Source organism: Pan troglodytes, chromosome 1, assembly GCF_028858775.2.
Source record: "Pan troglodytes isolate AG18354 chromosome 1, NHGRI_mPanTro3-v2.0_pri, whole genome shotgun sequence".
Classification (NCBI taxonomy): domain Eukaryota; kingdom Metazoa; phylum Chordata; class Mammalia; order Primates; family Hominidae; genus Pan; species Pan troglodytes.
In genome coordinates this window covers 115,210,459-115,237,745 of record NC_072398.2, presented here as the reverse complement: position 1 = coordinate 115,237,745, position 27,287 = coordinate 115,210,459, and the positions used below count along the sequence as shown (strand labels likewise).

The following is a 27,287-nucleotide window of genomic DNA, read 5'->3' as shown; positions in this document are numbered from 1 at the left end:
GAAAAACTTATGGTATAGTGAAAGACATAAGACACACATTAAATAACTCAAGAATCCAAAACTGTAGAGAAACTTTACAAAACTTTATTTGTAGCATAAGAATACATGACAAATTAGTGGTACAGAACATAATGGTTCTGTTTATTATATGAAAGCAAAACTCCTGGAATGAACAATAGCACTTTCTGTGTACCAGGATTTTTTTTTTTTTTTTTTTTTTGACACAGAGTTTTGCTCTTGTCGCCCAGGCTGGAGTGCAAGCTCACTGCAACCTCCACCTCCTAGTTCAAGCAATTCTCCTGCCTCAGCCTCCCGTGTAGCTGGGATTACAGGCACCTGCCACCACGCCTGGCTAATTTTTGTATTTTTAGTAGAGACAGGGTTTTGCCATGTTGGCCAAGCTAGCCTCCAACTCCTGACTTCAGGTGATCGGCCCGCCTCAGCCTCCTAAAGTGCTGGAATTACAAACATGAACCACCACGCCCAGCCCTCTATCTACCAGGATTTCTTTGGGGACTTTTTTTTTTTTTTTTTTTTTTTTTTTTTTTTTTTTTTTTTTTGAGACGGAGTCTCGCTCTGTCGCCCAGGCTGGAGTGCAGTGGCGCGATCTCGGCTCACTGCAAGCTCCGCCTCCCGGGTTCACGCCATTCTCCTGCCTCAGCCTCCCGAGTAGCTGGGACTACAGGCGCCCGCTACCACGCCCGGCTAATTTTTTGTATTTTTAGTAGAGACGGGGTTTCACTGTGTTAGCCAGGATGGTCTCGATCTCCTGACCTCGTGATCCGCCCGCCTCGGCCTCCCAAAGTGCTGGGATTACAGGCGTGAGCCACCGCGCCCGGCCTCTTTGGGGACTTTTATACACATTATCTCATTCAGCCCTCACACCAAATGTATATTACACAGATGAGAAATTGAGCCTTAGGAAGTTAAGTAATGTGATCAAGAGTACATGTTCAGAAAGTGCTGAAGCCAGGATTAGAGCCAGTTGTTTGTGACCAAAAACTGAGCTCTTTCCATTCCTTAGCTATTCCTCTAACATCTTATATGGAGATTTGCAGCACCCTCTGAATCTAAACAAAATGAAGAAGTTCCTAAGTGCCTTAACTCTTGTGTCTGAACTTCCTACCCTTGTTTAAAACCATGTGCTGCTGTAAAAAGCAAAATGCCAGCTTGCTGTTAAGATGGATTACATGATCTAACCAAATATTTTTTCCTCTTCAGCCTACTTCTGAAATAATTTTATAATCTCTTACTTTGTTTGCTAGTTGCCTTTTTTTGTAAGACTCAAAGCACATATGATCTCAGAAAGGTTTTTTGTTCATTTGTTTCCTGAGATTTTTTAATGTTTGTTTTTGTTCCTTCAAGTAACTCACTTTAATTCGGCCCCTGAGGTAGATTATTTGGCTTAATATGCAAGTTTGATTAACATTTCTTTTTTAACTTTTAATTTCCCTCATTCATCTCTATCACCATTTTGGAAGCATGAACCAACATCCAAGAACCCGGATTCAAGCATGAATTAAACACCAAATGCCCAACAGAATAAGAGCAATAATAGTGATATTTACTGAGCACTCACTGTGTACTAGGCCCTGTTCTCTGCATTTTCCATATACTAACTCACTCAATTCTCACAACAAACTACTATTGTTTCCGTTTTATAGATGAGGCAACTAAGCTACAGAGAGGTTAAGTAATTTGCCCAAGGTCACACAGCAAATGGTAGAGCCAGAATGTAGACCCCAACACTGTGTCCCAGATCTCAAGAAACTGGCATATGAAACAAAATTGAAAATGACATGAAATATTACATTCTAAAGCAATGAGCACTGCCCTTGGGGTGAGGCAGACCTGTGTTTCAAGCCTTAGCCATAGTCCTTACCAGATGTATAACTTTTGGCAAGTTTCTCATCTGGTTTCTTATTCATAAACTGGAGATAATAGTCATTACCTGTTGAGAAGATTAGTACCAGACCTGGCACTAACAGGCATTCAGAAATATCCTTGTTACTGTGTTATTGCCACCACTAAGAATGATTATCCTATTCTATGGTGACCAGAAAATGTCACTGTTTATGTGGCGTTATGAAATGTTTGAATAATTCTAAATCATAATATGTAAATATCTCTACTAGATAAAAAACCGCTATCAATAATTACTAACATGATGGCCAAGTGTGACGCACTTTACCAGCATCATCTCGTTTAACCCACATAACATTTCCAAGAAGATACTAGTGTTGGCTCCATTTTGTGGATGAGTAAACCAGACAACAAACAGGTTAAGCAACATCCCTAAGTCTACCCAGCCATTTGCGGAGTCGGGATTCAAACTCAGCTTAACCCCAGAGCTCATGCTCTCAACCACCACATTACACAGCAGTATTTCTTAGTATACATTCCTGGCTGAAAGCGCCAATGATAAGAACCTAAAATAATGATCAGCATTCATTTCTCTCTTAAGTAGTGACTGCCACCTACCATAAAGAGCTAAAAAGGTGAAAATCACCTGCTCCCAATAGCCATGAACTTTGGAGTCAGAAAACAGCTAGCAAACTCACTCTCACGTCCATCCAGACCTTCAGTGAAACATTATGTTCCTTAGAGTTAGAACAGTGTAAGTTTAGAAAATGCCCAATGATTGAAATATGCATTATGCAATTTACAGTACTGCAGTTGCAGGTTGAGCTTTCCAGAAGCAAACACTGAGGTGAAGTCCCAAGTGCAAGATTTTAATAGAGACATATATGTGAAAGGAGGAGGGAGAAAGGAGTAATGGGCAGAGGTAAAAGCTGAACTATGAGGCAAACACAACAGAGCCATGGTCAACCCAGTGCAGAGCTCAGCAGCAGCAACCCACGCACACCGCTTCTCATCCCCCTCAAGCTCACAGGCATGCAGCGGCACTGAGCAGCAGATACATGCACAGGTCAACTTGACACAGAGAGGCTACAGCTTCTGTCCCCTACCAATCTTCAAGTACTGCTCTGATGACATTAGGCCGACACTTGCAGGCCATCTTGCAGTTCACCCCATCTGGGGAAGTTCTGCAGAGCAGGGGTTTCACAGCACACAAGGCAGCCACAATATGCCGCATTTATCGTTACTCCGTAGTTTCCAAGGAAACAGGGCCTGTGGTCATTTTCCCAGACAGACCTGGGTTAACCCAGTCCAGATGTTAAGTGTTTCCTCAAATATGCCCTGATACTTACTTGCTGCGTGACTTTCAGCAAGCTTCTCAACTTCTCTAAGCCTAAATTTCCTCATCTATAAAATGAGGGTACCTGCCAAGATTGTTATGAAGGTTAGATCAGGTAGATGAGATAAAACTTTGCCTATAAATAAATAACTAGGACTTTGATGGTGCCATCTTCGTATTCAATGGATAAAAATAAGTACACTTGGGATTAACCATGTGGCCAAATGATTATGTCCTGCCTCTTCATGTTCAGGTTATGACAACTCGAGAAGACAAAGTTGTCATAGTTGAAAGGAAAGATGGTACTCGGATAGTGGATCATGCTGATGGTACCAGAATCACAACCTTTTATCAAGTTTATGAAGATCAAATTATTCTGCCAGATGATCAAGAAACAAGTATGTTTTATTTTCTGAGTACATGACAATATTTTATAACTCTTTAGCGCAAGTTAGATAGAATCCTCACTGACTGCTGAGCATACACATAAGAAAAATAATTTTTTGGTAAAGTTAGCCAACTAAAGAAAACCCATGCAATCCAAAGCAGGGTCTATAAGGATTTAGTAGTATTATTATTATCATCATTACTTATTTTGATATCTGCTTTATAAAATTTAATTTATTCTTTTAATTGACAGATATTGTGTATATATATATATAATAAACAATATGATGTGATGAAATAAGTATACATTGCAAAATGACTCAATCAAGTGAATTAACATATGCATTACCCTCAGATACTTATTTTTAGTTGTGAGAAAACTTAAAATCTGTCTACTTTCTTAGAAATTTTTTTTGACCAGCAGCACCCAGCAGCCAAAAGTTTCTCCAACACACTCCTCATTGTGTGTGTGTGTGTCTGTGTGTGTGTGTGTTTTATTTATGTATTCATTTATTTAAAACTTTTAAGTTAAATGGTACATGTACAGGTTTGTAATATAGGTAAATTCATGTAACAGGGTTTGCCGTACAGATTATTTTGTCACCCAGGTATTAAACCTAGTACCCATAAGTTATTTTTTCTGATCCTCTCCTTCCTCCTACCTTCCAGTAGGCCCCAGTATCTGTTGTTCCCCTCTATAGGTCCATGTGTTTTCATCATTTGGCTCCCACTTATAAGTGAGATGAAGCGGTATTTGGTTTTCTCTTCCTGTGTTAGCTTGCTAAGGGTAATGGCCTCCAGCTCCATGCGTTTTCCAGCAAAGGATGTGATCGTGTTTGTTTTTATGGCTGCCTAGTATTCCGTGGTGTGTATGTATGCCATTTTCTTACTCCAGTCTACCATTGATGGGCATTTAGGTTGATTCCATATCTTTGCTATTGTGAACAGTGCTACAGTGAACATATGTGTGTATGTGTCTCTACAGTAAAATGATTTATATTCCTTTAGGTATATACCCAGTAATGGGATTGCTGGGTCGAATAGTACTTCTGTATTCAGGTCTTTGAAGAATCACCACACTGTCTTCCACAGTGGCTGAACTAATTTAAATTCCCACCAGCAGTGTATAAGCATTCATTTTTTGCTGCAACCTGGCCAGCATCTGTTACTTTTTGGCCTTTTAATAATTGCCATTCTGACTGATGTGAGAGTGTATCTCATTGTGGTTTTGATTTGCATTTCTCTAACGTTCAGTGATGTTGAGCTTTTCTTCATGTGTTTTTTGGCCACGTTTATGTCTTCTTTTGAAAACTGTTCATGTTTTTTGCCCACTTTTTAATGGGGTTGTTTGGTTTTTTGCTTGTTAATTTATTTAAATTCCTTACGGATGCTGGATGTTAGCATGGATGAACCTTTGTCAGATGCATAGTTTGTATATATTTTCTCCCATTCTGTAGGTTGTCAGTTTAGTCTGTTGATAGTTTCTTTTGCTGTGCAGAATTTCTTTGTTTTAATTAGATATCACTTGTCAATTTTTGCTTTTGTTGCAATTGCTTTTGGTATCTTTGTCATGAAATCTTTGCCTGTTGCTATGTCTAGAATGGTATTGCCTAGGTTGTCTTTCAGGGTTTTTATAATTTTGGGTTTTACATTTTATTCTTTAATTCATCTTTAGATAATTATTCTATATGGTGTAAGGAAGGGGTGCAGTTTCAATCTTCTGCATATGGCCAGCCATTTATCTCAGTACCATTTATTGAATAGGGCGTCCTTTCATCATTGCTTGTTTTTGTTGATTTGTTTAAGATCAGATGACTGTAGGTGTGTGGCTTTATTTCTGGGCTCTCTATTCTGTTCCATTGGTCTATGTGTCTGTTTTGCTGTTTTGGTACAAGTACCATGCCATTTTGGTTACTGTAGTCCTGTAGTATAGTTTATAGTTGAGTAGCACGGTTGCCTCCAGCTTTGTTCTTTGTACTTATCATTTTTAATTGTGAGAATACTTAAAATCTACTCTCTTAGAAATTTTCAAAATACAATATGTTATTTACTTTAGTCACCATGTTATACAGTATATCTCTTTAATTTATTCCTCTTATATAACTGAAATTTTATATCCTTTGACCAACATCTCCCCAATTCCTCACCCAAATGGCTGGTAACTACCATTCTACTCTCTACTTGCATGAGTTCAACTTCTGTAGAATCTGCATATAAGTGTGCTATTTGTCTTTCTGTACCTGGATTATTTTACTTAAAATAATGTCCTCCAGGTTTATCCATATTGTTGCAAATGACAGATTTCTTTTTTTTTTTAACACTGAATAGTATTCTATTGCCTATATTTACTTTATTTTCTTTATTTTCTTTATTTTCCTTATTTATTCATCCATTGATGAACATGTAGACTGATTCCAAATCTTGGTTTTTGTGAATAATGCTGCAATGAATATGAGGATGCATTAGGACCTTTTATTATGATCATTATCTCAACAGAGATGGGAGTGATAACAGCTCTAGTTAGCTGATGGTTAGTAATAGTCTTTGATTGGTGGCAACTAAAACCTAATAACCATATTCATCTGTCCTAGATACTAGCTTTCAGATGTTTCCTTTGATCCTCAAGGCATCTAATTTGCATAAATAGGTGACCTCAGATAGGTCTTCAGTCTCAGCATGTCTTTCGTCAGAAAGGTGGCATCAGAAAAAAGGAAACTGTAGCTGCTAATTAACTGGAACCTGCTCAAAGACTCTAAAAGCCTTCCACTCTTCTGAACCTTAATTTAAGAAATATTTTTAATGAGAAGTTATTCCGTGAGTTCCGTTTCCTTAATGTCAATGTTTTTTATTGGATATATTTAAGATGTACAAAATGATATTTTGATATCCATATACATAGTGGACTAAGTGAAGCAAATTAATATGTCTCTTACCTCATATAGTTTGTGTGTGTGTGTGTGTGTGTGTGTGTGTGTGTGTGTGTGTGTGTTATGAGCACCTAAAGTCTACACTCTTGGAAAATTGTCATTATACAATACAAGTTATTGACTATAGTTTTTATGCTATACATTACATTCTTATACTTATTCATCTTACATAATTGTATAATTGTAACTTTATATGCTTTGACCTACATCTCCCCACCCCACCCACAAAATCATGCATATCATATTATGATGCACTAACTTTATTTCTGCTTATAGAGAGAGGGACACTCATACACATTTGCACAAGGAAACAAATACAGAGGAGTGACTTGCAGCATTGAGTATATATTGAAATATTGGGAAAATACAAATGTCCATCAATGGCAGAATAGAAAAACAAAATGTGGTAAATTCCTACAAAATAATACTATAAGGTTGTTAAGGGGAGTCATACACACACAAATAAATATATCTATGCACACATATATGTATAGATAGATGGATGGATACATATAGATCAAGATGGTTCGAGGTCTTGAAACTGTATTAAATGAAAAAAGCAGGTGTAGAATGACAGTACAGTAATTACATAAATACATAGAGTAACATATAGCTTACATACATTTAAAGCACACACATTTATATTGTTCATGATATATATGTACATAAAAGTGTAAAAATGAATTTCAAGATAGAAATAAGCCCAGATATAAGGAGAAACTTCAATATTATCTGTAATTTTTATTTTACATATGTATTAAAAAGTATAAATTTTAATTGATGAATATCTGAGTGCTTAAATTATATTTTATGCTTTTCAATTTTTCAAGTTGAAAAATCAGATGTTCTCAACTCCTGCAAATAAATAGTGAGAATAAGACAGCATACTAAATTAAGAAGATTTTTTCTGGAAGAATTATTATGAATTGACAAGAACAGCAGGCCACACTCCAACCCTGTGGAGTTCTCAGTACTTGCTCTAGACTTTACAATTGTGTTTTTTCCATGAGGAATCCAGACAGCCAGGAAACAGCAGCAAAATCAATAGGCTGAGGTCTGTTTTGCAATGTCTACATCCTATCAGATCTGCTTACCTTGCATTTGCTTGTAGCCGAGGGTCCTCGGACTGTCACCAGGCAGGTGAAGTGTATGCGGGTAGAAAGCTCACGCTATGCCACTGTTATCGCCAACTGTGAGGACAGTAGCTGCTGTGCCACCTTTGGAGATGGAACAACTATTATTGCAAAGCCACAGGGAACATACCAGGTAGGTCTACGAGGAAAATGAGAAGTGCCAAAGATGAGTGTCTATTCAGCTGAGAAAACCCACTTCTCTGGGGCAGTAAAAATGCCTGCAATGTACACTGCTATTGCTTTCCTTTCTCTTATAATACTAACATCTTAGAATATACTTCTCAAACTCTTATTTATTCATCCCTTTTTACATCCCATGCCAGAAAAACATTGTCCTGCTTGTTTTGCAAAACTTTGGTAGTTTTGGACCAAGGTTATAAACCAAAATGTGTTAGCTGAGGATTTCTTATGTGCTAGGCACTGTGGGTGTTAGAAACACTTAGATGGTTTGGCTTGTGCCTAACAGACCAGCTTCACCTCCTGCCGCCTCGACCCTCATTCTCATTATCCATCCTTCCCACCTCCAGTCAGTCCTCACTACTCTACTCAAAGTCCTAGCAGCACAAGACAGAGCACATGGTGTGTGTGGTCCCTGGAGGGCAGTTCTCCTAGCTGAAGCAAAGCTCTGTCCTTGGAAGGCCAAGGAGGAGCAGTTAGCACCTTCCCTACCTTTCTGCATTTCCCCTTTAAACACAACCATCCAGTGTCAGCATGCAGTTCCTTTAGCCTTAAAAGGACTTGCTTTCAGCTTTTCACTTGCTGGAGAAAGGACACTAGAGCAAAAATATTGCAAACAATGTCACTAGATACTGAGAGCTAAAAGCTAGAAGATGATAGACAAAGATCTCACTGGCAAACATTTGTTACTGTGAAAGTTGCTGAAGTCAGTTTATCCCTCTCATCTCTTCTGATAATGTTATCCTTCCACCTCTTCATCCAGTGTAGATTATTATGGGGCAAGGAAGGTGCTGGAAGTGAGAGATGAAAGAAAACATAGATATAAATTTTCATGTTTTTGATTAGGCAATAGTTTCTTAGATATGATGCCAAACATACAAGCTTTACCAAAATCAAAAAAAAAGTTTGTGATTCAAAGGACACCACCAAGAACGTGAAAAGATAAACTACAGAATAGAAGATGTTATTTGAAAATCGTATAACTGATAATGGTCTCATGTACAGAGTACCCTACAACTTAGAACTCTCATAACTCAACAATAAAAAGACTAATAACCCACTTTAAAATGAGCAAAGGATTTGAATTTCTCCAAAGATATGCAAATAGCAAATAAGCCAAGAAAAGATGCTCAACATCATTAGTTGTGAGGGAGCTGCAGCGCAAACTGCAATGAGATATCACTTCACACCCACTAGAAAACTGTAATCAAAAAGACAGATAATCACAAGTGTTAGCAAAGGTATGGAGAAATTGGAACCCTCAGAAATTGCTGATGGTATAAGTCACTTTGGAAAGTGGTTAGTCACTTGGAAAATGGTATAGTCCCTTTGGAAAACAACTTGGCACTTCCTCAAAAGGTAAACGTAGTTGTCATATGACCCAGCAATTCCACTCCTAGGTATATATCCAAGAGAAAACATACATCTGCACAAAAACTTGTACACAATATTTACAGCAACATCTTTAATAATAGCAAAACTGAAAACAACGCAAATGATGCCAACTCATAAGTGAATAAAGAAAATCTGATATAGCCATACAATGGAATATTACTTATCCATAAAATGGAATAAAGTACTGTGTGCTACAACATGAGTGAACCTTGAAAACATTATGCTAACTGAAACAAGCCAGACACAAAAGGCCACAGAGTACATGCTTCCATTTAAATGAAGTATGTAGAATAGGTATATCCATAGACAGTAGATTAGTGGCTGCCGGGGCCTAAGGCCTAGCAGTCCAGAAAGATTTCTAACAGGATCAGCGTTTCTTTGGGGGATGATAAAAGTGTTATGGAATTAGTGATAATGGCTTCACACATTTTTGAATATACTAAAACCCATGGAATTATACACTTTTAAAGGGTAAATCTATGATATGTAAATTATATTTCAGAAAAAGATCTGTTTGAACCAGAATTCATTACATGAAGTCTATTACTTAAGGACTGTGTCAGCCACCAGAGAGAGGAGAGATGAGTTTCTAAGAGCACTTATCGCACAGTTTTATACCCTTTCAGAGATGCTTCTTATCCAAGATCATGAGCAACCCCAAACATTTAGAATAGGATGAATAGGGCCAAACATGTATGTAACCTCAGCTAAAATATGTTAAGTATTAGAAATAAGGGGGCATAAGACAATTACTTAGAAGAGATATTAAAGTGAGCAGATAAGATATGAGGATACAGGAGAAATGATATCCTAACTATTCAGTTTGCCTCTTTATCAAGTAGCCCTTTCCAAACCTTAAGTCCTCCCTTGATTAATGTTTTCCTCCTGCAAACACAGTTTGTGACTAGGATCTATGGATATTCTTTTTCCTAAAATGGTTTTCCAAGTCCCACATATTGAACAAGAAAATTTTAATAATTTCTCTCCTTCTGTTACTCTTTCAGGTGTTACCTCCAAACACAGGCTGTCTTTATATTGACAAGGATTGTTCAGCTGTGTACTGCCATGAATCAAGCAGTAATATATACTATCCTTTTCAAAAGCGTGAGCAGCTGCGAGCTGGCAGGTACATCATGAGGCATACTTCAGAGGTTATCTGTGAGGTTCTGGATCCTGAGGGAAACACTTTTCAGGTAAAGTGCACCTTTGGTATGGAGAGAGAGCCTGTGGCTTTGCTTTTGAGATATTTCACACTACAAAGCTTCCATGTAGATTTTTACCTTAGTTGCCTTGGGATTAATTATCCACTTACTGCCAATACTTTGGGCAAGCAGTAATGAATGTCAATACATTTCCTTTGATTCTTAAGTGTACTTTCATGGAGAATGGCAAGCCGAATAATTGGTGGGATAGAAATGTTAGGGCTAAATAAATAATTAGAACAGAAAGGAAGAAACAGTAGCAGACATCTGAAAATAATGCCAACATAAAGAATGATGTGGCAATGGTCCTTATCCAAGTTGAAGTCAGAGCAAACACAAGACAGAAGGCAAGTTTCTTCGAGTAGTCACAGAGTAAGATGGTAAGAAGGATACAGTAGGGTTGAAAGTGGGGAAGTGAACCAACATCCAAGCTGAGTGCCAAATCAAGAACACAATCCTGAAGATGGCTGAATAGGAACAGCTCCAATCTGCAGCTCCCAGTGTGATCAACACAGAAGATGGGTGATTTCTGCATTTCCAACTGAAGTACCTGGTTCATCTCACTGGGACCAGTTGGACAGTGGGTGCAGCCCACGGAGGGCAAGATGAAGCAGGTCAGGGCATTGCCTCACCTGGGAAGTGCAAGGTGTCAGGGGATTTCCCTTTCCTAGCCAAGGGAAACCAGGACAAACTGTACCTGGAAAAACAGGACATTCCTGCCCAAATACTGTGCTTTTCCAATGGTCTTAGCAACCAACAGATAAGGAGATTCTCTCCCATGCCTGGCTCGGTGGATCTCACGCCCAAGGAGCCTTGCTGACTGCTAAACAGCAGCCTGAGATCGAACTGTGAGGCAGCAGCCTGGCTGGGGGAGGGGCGTCCGCCATTGCTGAGGCTTGAGTAGGTAAACAAAGCAGCCAGGAAGCTCGAAATGGGCGAAGCCCACCGCAGCTCAGCAAGGCCTACTGCCTCTAGACTCCACCTCTGTGGGCAGGGTTTAGCTGAATGAAAGGCAGCAGACAACTTCTGCAGACTTAAACATCCTTGTCTGACAACTCTGAAGAGAGCAGTGGTTCTCCCAACATGGCGTTTGAACTCCGAGAAGGGACACACTGCCTCCTCAAGTGGGTCCATGACCCCCGTGTAGCCTAACTGGGAGACACCTCCCAGTAGGGGCCAACAGACACCTCATATAGGCAGGTGCCCCTCTGGGACGAAGCTTCCAGAGGAAGGATCAGGCAGCAATATTTGCAGTTCTGCAATATTTGTTGTTCTGCGGCCTCCACTAGTGATACCCAGGCATCCAGCAAACTCCAACAGACCTGCAGCTGAAGGACCTGACTATTAGAAGGAAAACTAACAAACAGAGAGGAATAGTATCAGCATCAACAAAAAGGACATCTACACCAAAACCCCATCTGTAGGTCACCAACATCAAAGACCAAAGGTAGATACAACCACAAAGGTGGGGAGAAACCAGAGCAGAAAAGCTGAAAATTCTAAAAATCAGAGTGCTTCTCCTCCAAAGGATCACAGCTCCTCGCCAGCAACAGAACAAAGCTGGATGGAGACTGACTTTGACGAGTTGACAGAAGTAGGCTTCAGAAGGTCAGTTATAACAAACTTCTCTGAGCTAAAGGAACATGTTCAAACCCATCACAAGGAAGCTAAAAACCTTGAAAAAAGCTTAGACGAATGGCTAAGTAGAATAAACCATGCAGAGAAGACATTAAATGACCTCATGGAGCTGAAAACCGTGGCATGAGAACTTCATGACACATGCACAAGCTTCAATAGCTGATTTGATCAAGTGGAAGAAAGGGTATAAGTGATTGAAGATCAAATTAATGAAATAAAGTGAGAAAAGAAATTTAGAGTAAAAAGAAACAAACAAAGCCTCCAAGAAATACAGGACTATGTGAAAAGATGAAATCTATGTTTGACTGATGGACCTGAAAGTGATAGGGAGAATGGAACCAAGTTGGAAAACACTCTTCAGGATATTATCCAGGAGAACTCCTCAACCTAGCAAGGCAGGCCAACATTCAAATTCAGGAAATACAGAGAACATCACAAAGATACTCCTCGAGAAGAGCATCCCCAAGACACAAGTGTCAAATTCACCAGGGTTGAAATGAAGGAAAAAATGTTAATGGCAGCCAGAGAGAAAGGTCGAGTTACCACAAAGGGAAGCCCATCAGACTGACAGTGGATCTCTTGGCAGAAACCCTGCAAGCCAGAAGAGAGTGGGGGCCAATATTCAACATTCTGAAAGAAAAGAGTTTTCAACCCCAAATTTCATATCCAGCCAAACTAAGCTTCATAAGTGAAGGAGAAATAAAATCCTTTACAGACAAGCAAATGCTGAGAGATTTTGTTACCACTAGGCCTGCCTTACAAGAGCACCCGAAGGAAGCACTAAACATGGAAAGAAACAACCAGTACCAGCTACTACAAAAACATGCCAAATTGTAAAGACCATCTATGCTATGAAGAAACTGCATCAATTAATGGGCAAAATAACCAGCTAACATCATAATGACAGGATCAAATTCACACATAACAATATTAACCTTAAATGTAAATGGGCTAAATGCCCCAATTAAAAGAGATAGACTGGCAAATTGGATAAAGAGTCACGACCCATCAGTGTGCTGCATTCAGGAGACCCACCTCATGTGCAAAGACACACATAGGCTCAAAATAAAGGGATAGAGGAAGATCTACCAAGCAAATGGAAAGAAAAAAAAAAAAAGCAGAGGTTGCAATCCTAGTCTCTGATAAAACAGACTTTAAACCAACAAAGATCAAAAGAGACAAAGAGGGCCATTACATAATTGTAAAGGGATCAATTCAACAAGAAGAACTAACTATTCTAAATATATATGCACCCAATACAGGAGCACCCAGATTCATAAAGCAAGTCCTTAGAGACCTACAAAGAGACTTAGACTCCCACACAATAGTAATGGGAGATTTTAACACCCCACTGTCAATATTAGACAGATCAATGAGACAGAAGGTTAACAGGGATATCCAGGACTTGAACTTAGTTCTGCACCAAGCAGAACTGATAGACATCTACAGAACTCTCTACCCCAAATCAACAGAATATACATTCTTCTCAGCACCACATCACACTTATTTTAAAATTGACCACATAATTGGAAGTAAAGCACTCCTCAGCAAATGTAAAAGAACAGAAATCACAACAAACTGTCTCTCAGACCACAGTGCAATCAAATTAGAACTCAGGATTAAGAAACTCACTCAAAACCACACAACTATATGGAAACTTAACAACTTGTTCCTGAATGACTACTGGGTAAATAACAAAATAAAGGCAGCAATAAAGATGTTCTTTGAAACCAATGAGAACAAAGACACAACATACCAGAATCTCTGGGACACATTTAAAGCAGTGTGTAGAGGGAAATTTGTAGCACTAAATGCCCATGAGAGAAAGCAGGAAATATCTAAAATCAGCACCCTAACATCACAATTAAAAGAACTAGAGAAGCAAGAGAAAACAAATTCAAAAGCTAGCAGAAGGCAAGAAATAACTAAGATCAGAGCAGAACTGAAAGAGATAGCAACACAAAAAACCCTTCAAAAAAATCAATGAATTGCCAGGAGCTGGTTTTTTGAAAAGATCAACAAAATTGATAGACCATTAGGAAGACTAATAAAGAAGAAAAGAGAGAAGAATCAAACAGACACAATAAAAAATGATAAAAGAGATATCACCACGGATCCCACAGAAATACAACCTACCATCAGAGAATACTATAAACACCTCTACGCAAATAAACTAGAAAATCTAGAAGAAATGGATAAATTCCTGGACACATACACCCTCCCAAGCCTAAACCAGGAAGAAGTTGAATCTCTGAATAGACCAATAACAGGCTCTGAAATTGAGGCAATAATTAATAGCCTACCAGCCAAAAAAAGTCCAGGACCAGACAGATTCACAGCTGAATTCTACCACAGGCACAAAGAGAACCTGGTACCATTCCTTCTGAAACTATTCCAATCAATAGAAAAAGAGGGAATCCTCCCTAACTTGTTTTATGAGGCCAACATCATCCTGACATCAAAGCCTGGCAGAGACACAACAAAAAAGGAGAATTTTAGACCAATATCCCTGATGAACATCGATGTGAAATCTTCAATAAAATACTGGCAAACTGAATCCAACCGCACATCAAAACCTTATCCACCATGTTCAGGTCGGCTTCATTCACAGGATGCAAGGCTGGTTCAACATACACAAATCATTAAGCATAATCCATCACATAAACAGAACCAACAACAAAAACCACATGATTATCTCAATAGACGCGGAAAAGGCCTTCAACAAAATTCAACAGCCCTTCATGCTAAAAACTCTCAATAAACTAGGTATTGATGTAATGTATCTCAAACTAATAAGAGCTATTTATGACAAACCCACAGCCAATATCATACTGAATGGGCAAAAACTGGAAGCAGTCCCTTTGAAAACCGGCACAAGACAAGGATGCCCTCTCTCACCACTCCTATTCAACATAGTGTCGGAAGTTCTGGCCAGGGCAATCAGGCAAGAGAAAGAAATAAAGGGTATTCAATTAGGAAAAGAGGAAGTCAAATTGTCCCTGTTTGCAGATGACATGACTGTATATTTAGAAAACCCCATCATCTCAGCCCAAAATCTCCTTAAGCTGATAAGCAACTTCAGCAAATCTCAAGATACAAAATCAATGTGCAAAAATCACAAGCATTCCTATACATCAATAACGGACAAACAGAGAGCCAAACATGAGTGAACCACCATTCACAATTGCTACAAAGAGAATAAAATACCTAGGAATCCAACTTATAAAGGATGTGAAGGACCTCTTCAAGGAGAACTACAAACCACTGCTCAACTAAATAGAAGAGGACACAAACAAATGGAAGAATGTTCCATGCTCATGGATAGGAAGAATCAATATTGTGAAAATGGCCATACTGCCCAAGGTAATTTATAGATTCAATGCCATCCCCATCAAGCTACCAATGACTTTCTTCACAGAATTGGAAAAAACTACTTTAAAGTTTATATGGAACCAAGAAAGAGCCCGCATTGCCAAGACAATCCTAAGCAAAAAGAACAAAGCTGGAGGCATCATGCTACCTGACTTCAAACTATACTACAAGACTACAGTTACCAAAACAGCATGGTACTGGTATCAAAACAGAGATATAGACCAATGGAACAGGACAGAGGCCTCAGAAATAACACCACACATCTACAAACATCTGATCTTTGACAAACCTGACAAAAATAAGAAATGGGGAAAGGATTCCCTGTTTAATAAATGATGCTGGGAAAACTGGCTAGCCATATGTAGAAAGCTGAAACTGGATCCCTTCCTTACACCTTAGACAAAAATTAATTCAAGATGGATTAAAGACTTAAATGTTAGACCTAAAACCATAAAAACGCTAGAAGAAAACCTAGGCAATACCATTCAGGACATAGGCATGGGCAAGTACTTCATGACTAAAACACCAAAAACAATGGCAACAAAAGCCAAAATAGACAAATGAGATATAATTAAACTAAAGAGCTGCTGTACGGCAAAAGAAACTATCATCAGAGTGAACAGGCAACCTACAGAATGGGAGAAAATTTTTGCAATCTACTCATCTGACAAAGGGCTAATATCCAGAATCTACAAAGAACTTAAACAAATTTACAAGAAAAAAACAACCCCATCAAAAAGTGGGCAAAGGATACGAACAGACACTTCTCAAAAGAAGACATTTATGCAGCCAACAGACACATGAAAAAATGCTCATCATCATGGTCATCAGAGAAATGCAAATCAAAACCACAATGAGATACCATCACATGCCAGTTAGAATGGAATTCATTAAAAAGTCAGGAAACAACAGATGCTGGAGAGGATGTGGAGAAATAGGAACGCTTTTACAGTTGGTGGGAGTGTAAACTAGTTCAACCATTGTGGAAGATGGTATGGTGATTCCTCAAGGCCCTAGAACCAGAAATATCATTTGACCCAGCAATCCCATTACTGGGTATGCACCCAAAGGATTATAAATCATGCTACTATAAAGATACATGCACACGTATGTTTACTGCCGCACTATTAACAATAGCAAAGACTGGGAACCAACCCAAATATCCATCAATGATAGACTGGATTAAAAAAATGTGGCACATATACACCATGGAATACTATGCAGACATAAAAAAGGATTAGTTAATGTCCTTTGCCGGGACATGGATGAAACTGGAAACATCATTCTCAGAAAACTGTCACAAGGACAGAAAACAAAACACCACATGTTCTCACTCATAGGTGGGAATTGAACAATGAGAACACTTGGACACAGGGCGGGGAACATCACACATGGGGGACTGTCAGGGGGTAGGAGGCTGGGGGATGGATAGCATTAGGAGAAATCCCTAATGTAAATGACGGGTTGATGGGTGCAGCAAACCAATATGGCACATGTATACCTATGTATCAAGCCTGCACGCACATGTGCCCTAGAATTTAAAGTATAATAATAATAATAAAAGAACACAATCCTATTCACAATAGCCACCAAAAAATAAAATACCTAAGAATACAGCTAACCAGGGAGGTGAAAGTTCTCTACACTGAGAATTACAAAACATTGATAAATCAGAGATGACACAACCAAATGGGAAAACATTCCATGATCATGGATAGGAACAATCAATATTGTTAAAATGGCCATACTGCCCAAAGCAATTTACAGATTCAAGACTATTCCTATCACAGTACCAATGACATTCTTCACAGAATTAGAAAAAGCTATTCTAAAATTCACATGGAACCAAAAAAAGAGCCCAAATAGCCAAAGCAATCCTAAGCAAAAAGAACAAAGGTTGAGGCATCACATTACCCAACTTCAGCTGTACTACAGGGCTGCAATAACCAAAATAGCATGATACCAGTACTAAAACAGATGCATAGAACAATGAAACCGAATAGAGAGCCCAGATATAAAGTTGCACACCTACAATCATCTGATCTTCAACAAAACCAACAAAAATAAGCAATGAGGAAAGGACTCCCTAGTCAATAAATGGTACTGGGATAAATGGCTAGCTATATGCAGAAGGTTGAAACTAGACCCCTTCCTTACACCATGTACAACAATTGTCTCAAGATGTATTAAAGACTTAAATGTAAAACCTAAACTACAAAAACCCTTGAAGAAAACCCAGAAAATACCATTCTGGTCACAGACTCTGGCAAAGACTTCATGGCAAAGACACCAAAAGCAATTGCAACGAAAGCAAAAACTGACAAATGGGACCTAATTAAACTAAAAAGCTTCTGTACAGCAAAAGAAACTATCAACAGACTATCAACTGACTAAACAGACAACCTACAGAATGGGAGAAAATATTTGCTTCTTTGTCTTTCAACACCACGACTATCCCCTCACCTCTAGGTCAGGAATTGGCAAACCATGGCCACTTGTTTATCTATAGCCCATGAACTAAAAATGGTTTCATATATGCGTAAATGGTTTTTGAAAAAGCAAAAGAAGAAGACACAATAAAATTATAGGAAATACAAATTTCAATGTCGTTTTATAAAGTTTTATTGGAACACAGTCATGCTCATTTGTTTACATACTGTCTGTGGCTGCTTTGCACAATAATGGCAGTTGAGTAGCTGCAACAGAGAATGTATGGCCTGCAAACTCAAACTCTAAAATATTTACTATTGTGCCTGTGACAAAAAAGATTTGCCAACCATTGCTCTAGGCATTTATCTTTTTTCTTTTTTTTTTCTTTTTTTTTTTTACTTCTCATTCAACAGTGAAATTTTGTCTATCAGCTAGTAGGTATGAAGTTATTTTTTAGATTTGGAGTTATACAACAGAATTCCTAACTTTGTTTTTATATGTAGATAAGCCCTGATCCAGCTTATTTTTTCTTTGCTAAGTAACTGAAACTCTTCACAGCATGAGTTCAAACTGACAAATTTCAATTTACAGCAAATTGAAGTAGAAACTTAAAGCTCAAAACCCTCTAAGCCAAGCATTTTTCTGGGCATTGATACTCCTCTTGGGCATCCCCTTCAGTGGTCTTGCAGCATGAATCACACCCCTTCCTGGAGAGACCCGTGCCATATTTAGACAGTAATAAAGGACTAGAACATTTTTTCTCATATTCATACTAAATCTATTTCCCAATGTATTCTACCCATGAGCCACAATTGTGTGTTTGACATCCCAGATTATAAGCCCCTTCCATGCAAAGGTCCTTGCAAATAATTCAAGACAACTATTGCATGAGTACCCATTCCTCCATGTTTAAATTCCCAATTTCTTGAACCTATCTTCATAGTATGAGGTTTGGAGTATCCTCCCCATCCTATTCACTTCATTCTGAATATGTTTCAGTCTGTGTTCCTGTTCTAGGTGTCATTTATAAGTAGAGTTATGCTGCTAGGTTTTTACTTTTATTAATGCAGTCTCTACTTAGTAAACAATACCTTGCAAATAAACATCTCCAATTTTGTGAGTAAACCCACCAAATCATCTGTTTTCTCAAATTGGATCAGCAGAAGTATAAGCATTATGACTTTCTTTTCTTTTAGTTGCTTACATACTTTATCCCTTAGGTCATGGCTGATGGTAGCATATCAACTATATTACCTGAAAAAAAATTGGAAGATGATCTAAATGAGAAAACTGAGGGATATGATAGTCTGTCCTCTATGCACCTTGAAAAGAATCATCAGCAAATCTATGGTGAACATGTCCCCAGGTAAAATAATAATACTATAATTTTACTTTTAATTCTGAGTTCAAGGAGAATTTTAATGGAATACTTGAAGTGATTATATTTTTATTTCTTCAAATAGGTTTTTTGTTATGTATGCTGATGGATCAGGAATGGAACTTCTTCGAGACAGTGACATAGAAGAATATCTGTCTTTGGCATATAAAGAATCAAATACTGTTGTTCTCCAAGAGCCAGTGCAGGAACAGCCAGGTAGAGGACCCATACTGTCTGGAATGCACGGTGTCTCTTTGCCAATTCTCATCTTCCTTACTATCCAGTCTATCTTCATGTCATCTTACTTTTTCCGCTTTGCTCACTTTTCTGCTCTACTTTGGAAAGTAGAGCAGAAATAAGTTGACATGAATAAGTCATGTCAACTTATTTATATAGCTACTTGAATTTAGGTGTATATCAAGATACATCTGAGCACCAATCTGCATACGCTGAGTATGTATCCCTCTTCTCCTATACGCAGATTTGTATCTGTGTTTAGGTATGTACCAAAGTTCTGATTTATGAGTTCATTTCATCTTGGTAAGAAAAAACAAAGAACAGTGAGATATCTCTTGTAAATTCATTTTTTGTCATTTTGAAGATATTGCTTTGATGAAATTGATAGGTGAGTTATAATGCCAACCTGAAATACCCGGTAAGTTATATAAGCTATATTCATTGGGTACTTACGTTGTTTTCATCAACTTCAAAGAAATTGGTGTGTTACCAGAGGCTAGAGATACATATCACATTAAGTAAGAACCATCCAATATATTTAATATGTGTATTTAAATATAGATATAAGCCTACATATTATCTGTGTACAAAACCTATGTGCTGTGCCTAGGTTTATGTGTGTGTGTGTGTGTGTGTGTGTTATTTCATCTTTTTTCTGTGTTTTGGGATACATTTTGTGTGCATTTATAAATATGCCTGCATTTCTGTGCCCTTATAACTTTTAGTTTATCAATGCATATGTGCATGACATTAATACACCTTGCTCTTTGTGAGTGTGGAACATGGGGGACTCTGACTGACCCCCAGTCAGTGTGGTGCATGTATGGAACTGTGGGAGAATAAGAATTCATCTCACATTGGTTTGTTAGTCATTTAACTAGCCTCTACTTGGCAAACCACCATGTACTAAACACTGGCTGGGTGTTAGGAATACAATGGTGAACTAAAACAGGCATGGACCCTGTTTCAGTGGAGCTCTTAGGTTACTGGGAGAGATAGATGTTAATTATAAAGTCACACAACTGTATGATTATAAGTTGGGATAAGGTCTACGAGGGGAAAGAACATAGTTCTATGAGAGAATCTAACAGAAGAAACTGACATAGTCAAGAAGGCTTCCCTGAAGACACCTGAGCCAAGAGCTAGTGGGTAGGTAATGGTTAATTAAGGTAAGAGAGAGAGCTTTTTTGGAAAAGAAAACATAAAGGAGAAAGCATAAAGCATTGGAAAACATGGGTTGGGGGAAAGGCCAAAGTAGCTGAAGCACAGAGGGGAAGAACAGTACAAGTTGAGGTAGAGGCAAAAGAATGTTAAGGACCATCTTTTATCTCATGAGCGATGTGAAGGCAAAAAAGAGTTTTCATCATGGACTAACATAATCAGTCACCCTGACTGCAAGGGAAGGTTCATTCACAGAGTATATATAGGTGGCAAAACCAGTTTTTGCTGTAGTCTAGAGCAGGATCTTTTTGAGGCACATAAAGTAGGGTTCACAGAGAGGGAAAAAGATGGACTCAACAAGTTTATTGGGAGAACTAACAGAACTTGTATGTGGTTGATGAGGGACGATGAAGTGTCAATGAATACTTCCAGGTGATCTAAATCCAGTCTCTAGGTGTCACAGTGACTAAAAGCTTCATCCTTCTTATTTGATTGTAAGGTTCCTAAGTATAGTCATTGTGTCTCATTAATCTTTCATGTCTAAGTCTGTTCAAAAAGAGCTTGTTGAATTTAGTCAATGCGTTTTCATTTTCTCTGAGTACTTTCAATGGGTAATGGTCTTCTGACAACTTTCTTTGAACCAGGCACCCTAACCATCACAGTCCTTCGCCCTTTCCATGAAGCATCACCATGGCAAGTAAAAAAGGAAGATACAATTGTCCCTCCTAATCTCCGGTCAAGGTCATGGGAAACATTTCCCTCAGTTGAGGTATATAATTTCTTCTAAAAAGTCATTTTATTAGCGTATATATCCATCCAAGGGCAATGGACCAGAGTCTTAAGTCTCCTCCCATATATTCATATATTTTCATTCTTATGTAAATTTTTAATGTGCTCAAGGAGTTTTATATTTGAAGATTCTAACATTTGTAGATGTGGCAACAACATTTCAGAGGAATACTCCTGGCTAGCTCATTTCAGTTTTATTTCTTTTATCCTGTATTGCAGGCTTGAACATCTTCCTATAATATGCAAACATTCTTTCTGAGTAAGCCAGGTTACACCTCTGTCATGGAATTACTGATATTATATCATACAGAAATCTTTCCTTCTATCATTTCTTATTTGTTAATTTTAACACACAATTTTGTGCCTTTTACTCTCCCTTTTTTCCTTCATATATTAAAAATGCACGAACTGACCATCTAAGAATAATATGAAGGATTTTACGCACATTTGCAATTGCAGTGTTAGAAAGTAAACATTGTAATTATGTCAGTTAAGAGAAGCTCCAGCTAAATTTTTTTTAAAAATAAAATATCTTGGGTAAGAATCAATGAAGTCCTGCATCTTGCATAATTTACCATTTCATTTTACAAGCAATTTATGTCACATGTCCAACATATTGTCAGGTGTTAAATAATTAAATCAGTGAAGCTATTGATGGTATGATCAGAGATTGATAGTAGTGTTAATTGAGATAATGTTTTTGATTGTCATCATTTTTGCTGTCCTACACTAAACCTTGTAATAGCAAACACAAATGATGAACATTTAAGATTACAATGACCTCCTAGCCCTGTGGTTAAATTTGGTGACTATAGTCAACATGGTAATATGAAGGTGACTTGAATTCTGGTCCTGATTCTACCCCTTATTAAAGTGGGATCTTGGACAAGTCACACTGGGTCTCCATTTCCTTCTCTGAAAATGAGGAGGTCACACCAAATGGCACACTAAGGCTATATCCAAATTTTAAGTACTACATGATGACAAAGGGTATGCCACATCTAAGATTATTGAAGGAAGTTTATTCTCATCCTCTGAAACCCTTATGCTCTGACCTTCTACATCTGGTAGGAGTGGCACAGGCCTGCAAAGCCCCTAAGTGGCTGTCACAGGCCAGGCCTTTTGAAATGAAGCACATCCAGCACACCTGAGAACATAGTAGGGCAGCAAAGCACACTATTCCTGAAAATCGATCACAAGTATAACATATAGTGTGAGTTTACTCTAAGGTAGATTTTTCTGCCCCAGGGATCCTCAGACTCTGGAGGCATGCTTAATCTAGATTAAGCTCAAAGATGGCCCAGATCTATGGAATTATTTCTCTTGCAAAGAATCTTTCTAGGTCAAAATCAACACAGAACCAGAAAGTGAAAGACTGCTCAGTTCCAGATGTCTTCAGCTACTTGTGGGTACTAAGAAATAGCCACATCCATTTGTCATAAGCTAGGCTGCTATTACATTGCTTAGCACTCTTCTACATCCTACCCAGGACACCATGCAACAGGATTTTTAAATATCCAGTATCTTGGTAACATAAATAAAGAGGAAAGCATGCCCAGTTCTGTTATCGATTTTCCTTATATTTGCAGAACTTTTTGAGGTTAAGGATTTTTTTTCACCACTGTGTCCCTAAAAAGTTATTATGATATCTATGTAATAAATGAACAGTTAAAAAAAATTTGAATGTGAAAACATTCTGATTTCTTTGGTGGTGTTATTGCTTTGTTTTGTTAACAGAAAAAAACTCCAGGACCTCCGTTTGGTACTCAGATTTGGAAAGGCCTTTGCATTGAGTCCAAACAGCTAGTGAGTGCCCCGGGTGCCATACTCGAGAGCCCCAGTGTGCTACAGATGCGCCAATTCATTCAGCATGAGGTCATAAAGAATGAGGTGAAACTGAGGCTGCAGGTTTCCCTTAAGGTAATGGAATCTAGGTAACCTGACCCAAAAGAATCAGAAACAGAGCAATCGTTGCTTTTGGTTTCCTAAGAAACCTGAAATTATGTAATTCTACCAATATTTGTCTAGTGCAACACAAGGATGTCAGTCTTTCAGAGTAGAGGGTTGAGAGGTAGAAAATATTTAATGGTTCCCATAAGGTGTAGAAATTATTAAGAAGCCCCAAAGACATTGAAAAAGTAAGAATTTTTTGTAAGTGATTACTATATAGTGCCCTCCATCTTTGTCACTGTATAGAAAACTGAGATAGTGACCACTGGAAAAAGACAGAACTACATATTAATATGTTTGTCCACAGAGTAAAAGGCTTTGGAAGCGGTCTAAGAATTTGTAAATACATAGTTAAGTGTATGATCATGTCTATAACATCTCAAGTTTGTTAACTCCCTCAGTACAGGGATTATATGTGTTTTGTTTATGGTTATATACCTAGCACCTGGCACAGAGCAGGGTATTATTAGTTATAGAAATTGATCAAATACTTATGAAAAAAATAAAGTTCGTTTCTCTTCGAAGCAAAGACATGAACTAGGCAAATTCCATTTACAGGTAAAATAAAAAAACTGTACCTGAAAGGATCCTACACATCATCTAACCCAATTCTGTCCATTTTATTGATGAGGACACTTAAGTGCACAGTTAGAAACAGGGCCTCTCTGAGGCCCCCATGCAGTTCTATCCTGTGGCCCTTAAAGCTTTGCTTTTGCACTTTTCAGGTTTTTCCTATTAACATGTTAAGAAAAAGTCTTTTCAGGTTGTTTGACTAGTAAACAGTTGTTGAGCATTGTAAACCTATATATTCTTCATTTTTTGTAATATTTCAAGTTGATGACCATTTTTGTATCTCTCTCTTCCTAATTCCTAGTTTTTGTCTATGTATTTTATTCTGCTGATTTAGGATTACATAAACTATATTCTAAAGAAAGAAGATGAGCTGCAGGAAATGATGGTTAAAGATTCCAGAACTGAGGAGGAGAGAGGCAATGCTGCTGATCTCCTCAAGCTGGTTATGGTGAGAAAATGCCTTGTATACCCGTGTTCTTACTATTGTTTCAATATTAAATGTTTCAGGACAAAATATCCTAAGAAATAGCTGCTTCTGCCACTTCCATGAAGCATTTGCTCCCTCCTCATAATTTTCAATTTTTGTGGAAATCCATTTCTCTATATATTGCATTTTCCAAATACATTTTAGGCTCTTCATAAATAATTCACAAGGCCCTTAAATGAAACTTTTATTGTCTTCAAAAGAAATTGATATTTATTGAAATGCTGAATGAACTAATGAATGAAATAGAAAAGAAGAAGAAAAAGGAATTTTTACAAGTTAAAATCATTTCCATTTTTAGACATTAGTGAAGTAGAAAGAATGACCTACAAAAATTAATTTTATATCAGTATTTTTAAACTAATTCATTTTATAGTAGTTTTTACAAAAGATCAGCTTGAGAGAATGTTTCTAAACAAAGTAAGTCTTGTAAGTAATATAATCATCATAAGTAATTCTATCTTCATTTCAGTCTTTCCCTAAAATGGAGGAAACTACAAAAAGTCATGTTACTGAAGGTAAGTTGCATTTAATATTCCTCTGCAGTATATTTACAAGTTTCAAAGGAATCATCTTAAATACACTTATCGGTCATTCTCTTATCTGATAACAAGACACCATGTACATATCTCCATTCTTGTATCGGCCATGTTGTGTTGTGGTGGTTTATATTTGTAAGTCATTCTGCCTGTATTGTTCTGCCTGAGCTTTGACATCCTAGAAAACCATGATTTTCTCTCATTCATCTTTAACTTTCATCCATTAAGTGAAAAATGTTGACATTTGACTTTTATGTTAGCCTCAACTATAATGAAGATATAGGAAGGAAACAGTCAACCAACCAACAGCCTGCCCTCCCACACACAAAATTTTTGAGCAACTACACTGTTATAACCAAAACTTTGCACTGTTTTACACTATATGTAGTGCAAGTAGTTTACTCTTAAATCTCATTCAAAGAATATTCATTTGGAGGTATATATACACAGCCCTAACAAATGTGGTTAGATGGTTTCATAGCTCACAGCAAACAGGCAGTAGGAATTTGGTGGGTTTTTGTTTTGTTTTGTTGGCGATATGGCAAAGATCATAAACTGGCAGCCATGCGCTTCATTCAGCCCACAGATAGGTTCTGAGTATCCTCCACAGTGTGGGCTTGTACAGTTGTTTTTATTGTTGTTGTTGTTTATCCAGATTTTTCTCTTCTTGAAATCTCACATTATTACATAGTAAATTTGGCTGAAGATAATTGACAGCTGCTTCTTTAGAATGACCATCACAGGAGTCCATCACAACCCCCTATGTCTCCGTGTCCCTATACTCTGTGGTCACCCTTTTACCCTGGGCAACTCCTGTAGTAGGGTGGCCAGATTTAGTGAATAAAAATAAAGAAGGCCTAGTTAAATTTTAGATGAATGACAAATAATTTTTTTTACTATAAGTACACTATAGTTTGGATGTTTGACCCCTTTAAATCGCATGTTGAAATTTGATCCCCAGGCCCGGCCTGGTGGCTCTTACCTGTAATCCTAGCACTTCGGGAGGCCAAAGTGGGTGGTTCTCTTGAGCCCAGGTGTTGGAGACCAGCCTGGGCAACATGGCGAAACCCCATCTCTACGGAAAATACAAAAAAAAATTAGTCAGGTGTGGTGGTGCATGCCTGTGGTCCCAACTACTCTGGAGACTGAGGTGGGAGGATAGCTTTCGCCTGGTAGGTGATGGTTGCAATGAGCAGAGATCATGCCACTGTACTCCAGCCTGTGCAACAGAGCAAGACCCTGTCTCAAAAAAAAAGAAAAGAAATTTGATCCCCAATGTTGGAGGGAGGAGGGGCCTAATGGGAGGTGTTTGGGTCATGGGGGTGGATCCCTCATGAATGGCTTGGTACCTTCTGTCCTCTTGGTGGTGAGTGAATTCCCACTCTATTAGTTGCCATGAGAGCTGGTTGGTAAAATGAGTCTGGCATCACCCCTCTCTCTGTTGCTTCCTTTTTCGTTATGTGATCTCTATACATGCCGGCTCCCCTTCCCCCACTTCCATGAGTGGAAGTAGCCTAAGGTCCTCACCAGAAGCAGATGACCGCACCATGCTTCTTGCACAGCCTGCAGAATTGTGAGCCAAAGAAACCTCTTTTCTTTATGAATTACACAGCCTCAAGTATTATTTTATAGCAACACAAAGCAGGCTGAGACACAGTGTGTCCCCAGAAGCCTGGGATATACTTATAATAAAAAGTTGTTTGTTTATTTGAAATTCAAATTTAACCAGGGTCCCTATACTTTATCTGGCAACCCTACACTGTAGCTTTTGAATTTTTAACCTCTGGGACAAGGAACAGGCACAACAAAGGAAAACACATAGGTTTTCCAAAAGTGAAATACAAACTAACATATTTTTTAAACAAACAGTTCCAGGAAATAAACAGCTGTTGCATACCTGACATGTTAATTAAAATGATCCTAAATCAATATTTTCCCATAGTATTTCCTAAAACACTCATCTATGAGAAGACTCCACCAAAAATGAGTTTCATATTAAAATAAGTTTGGATAATGCTTCATATTGTCTTATTTTCTTAGTGAGTCACAATGACATTAATTAATTAAAGATGCGGAAAAGTAGTGAAACCTATTTAACCTTGGATAAATCAGTGTTTCCCAAGCTCATATAACCGTGAAACATGAAAATCTTTTCCTTTTTTTAATCTCCCATTGACATCCCACCAAGATCGTGTTTTGTGAATAAACTGAGAATCGCTGCCTAAATTGTTGAACAACCATTGTCTTATAACCATGTTCTTAGATTCGGGAAGGAGGAAAATACCCAGAAAAACAATTTCAATATTATGGTTAATT

The 27,287-nt window shown here is 38.0% G+C and overlaps 1 protein-coding gene across 3 annotated transcripts in view; it reads left to right on the top strand.

Moving 5' to 3' along the window:
- Positions 1-27,287, top strand: part of SPAG17 (sperm associated antigen 17) — a 231,700-nt gene that overhangs the window by 169,768 nt on the left and 34,645 nt on the right. For all 3 annotated transcript variants that reach the window (XM_016924818.3, XM_513687.8, XM_009428331.4), the window contains exons 30-38: positions 3,453-3,597; positions 7,625-7,779; positions 10,223-10,411; positions 19,081-19,226; positions 19,324-19,454; positions 21,281-21,405; positions 23,163-23,345; positions 24,283-24,396; positions 24,905-24,950. In XM_016924818.3, coding sequence (XP_016780307.3) covers positions 3,453-3,597; positions 7,625-7,779; positions 10,223-10,411; positions 19,081-19,226; positions 19,324-19,454; positions 21,281-21,405; positions 23,163-23,345; positions 24,283-24,396; positions 24,905-24,950 — 1,234 coding nt within the window. The remainder of the gene's footprint in view (positions 1-3,452; positions 3,598-7,624; positions 7,780-10,222; positions 10,412-19,080; positions 19,227-19,323; positions 19,455-21,280; positions 21,406-23,162; positions 23,346-24,282; positions 24,397-24,904; positions 24,951-27,287) is intronic.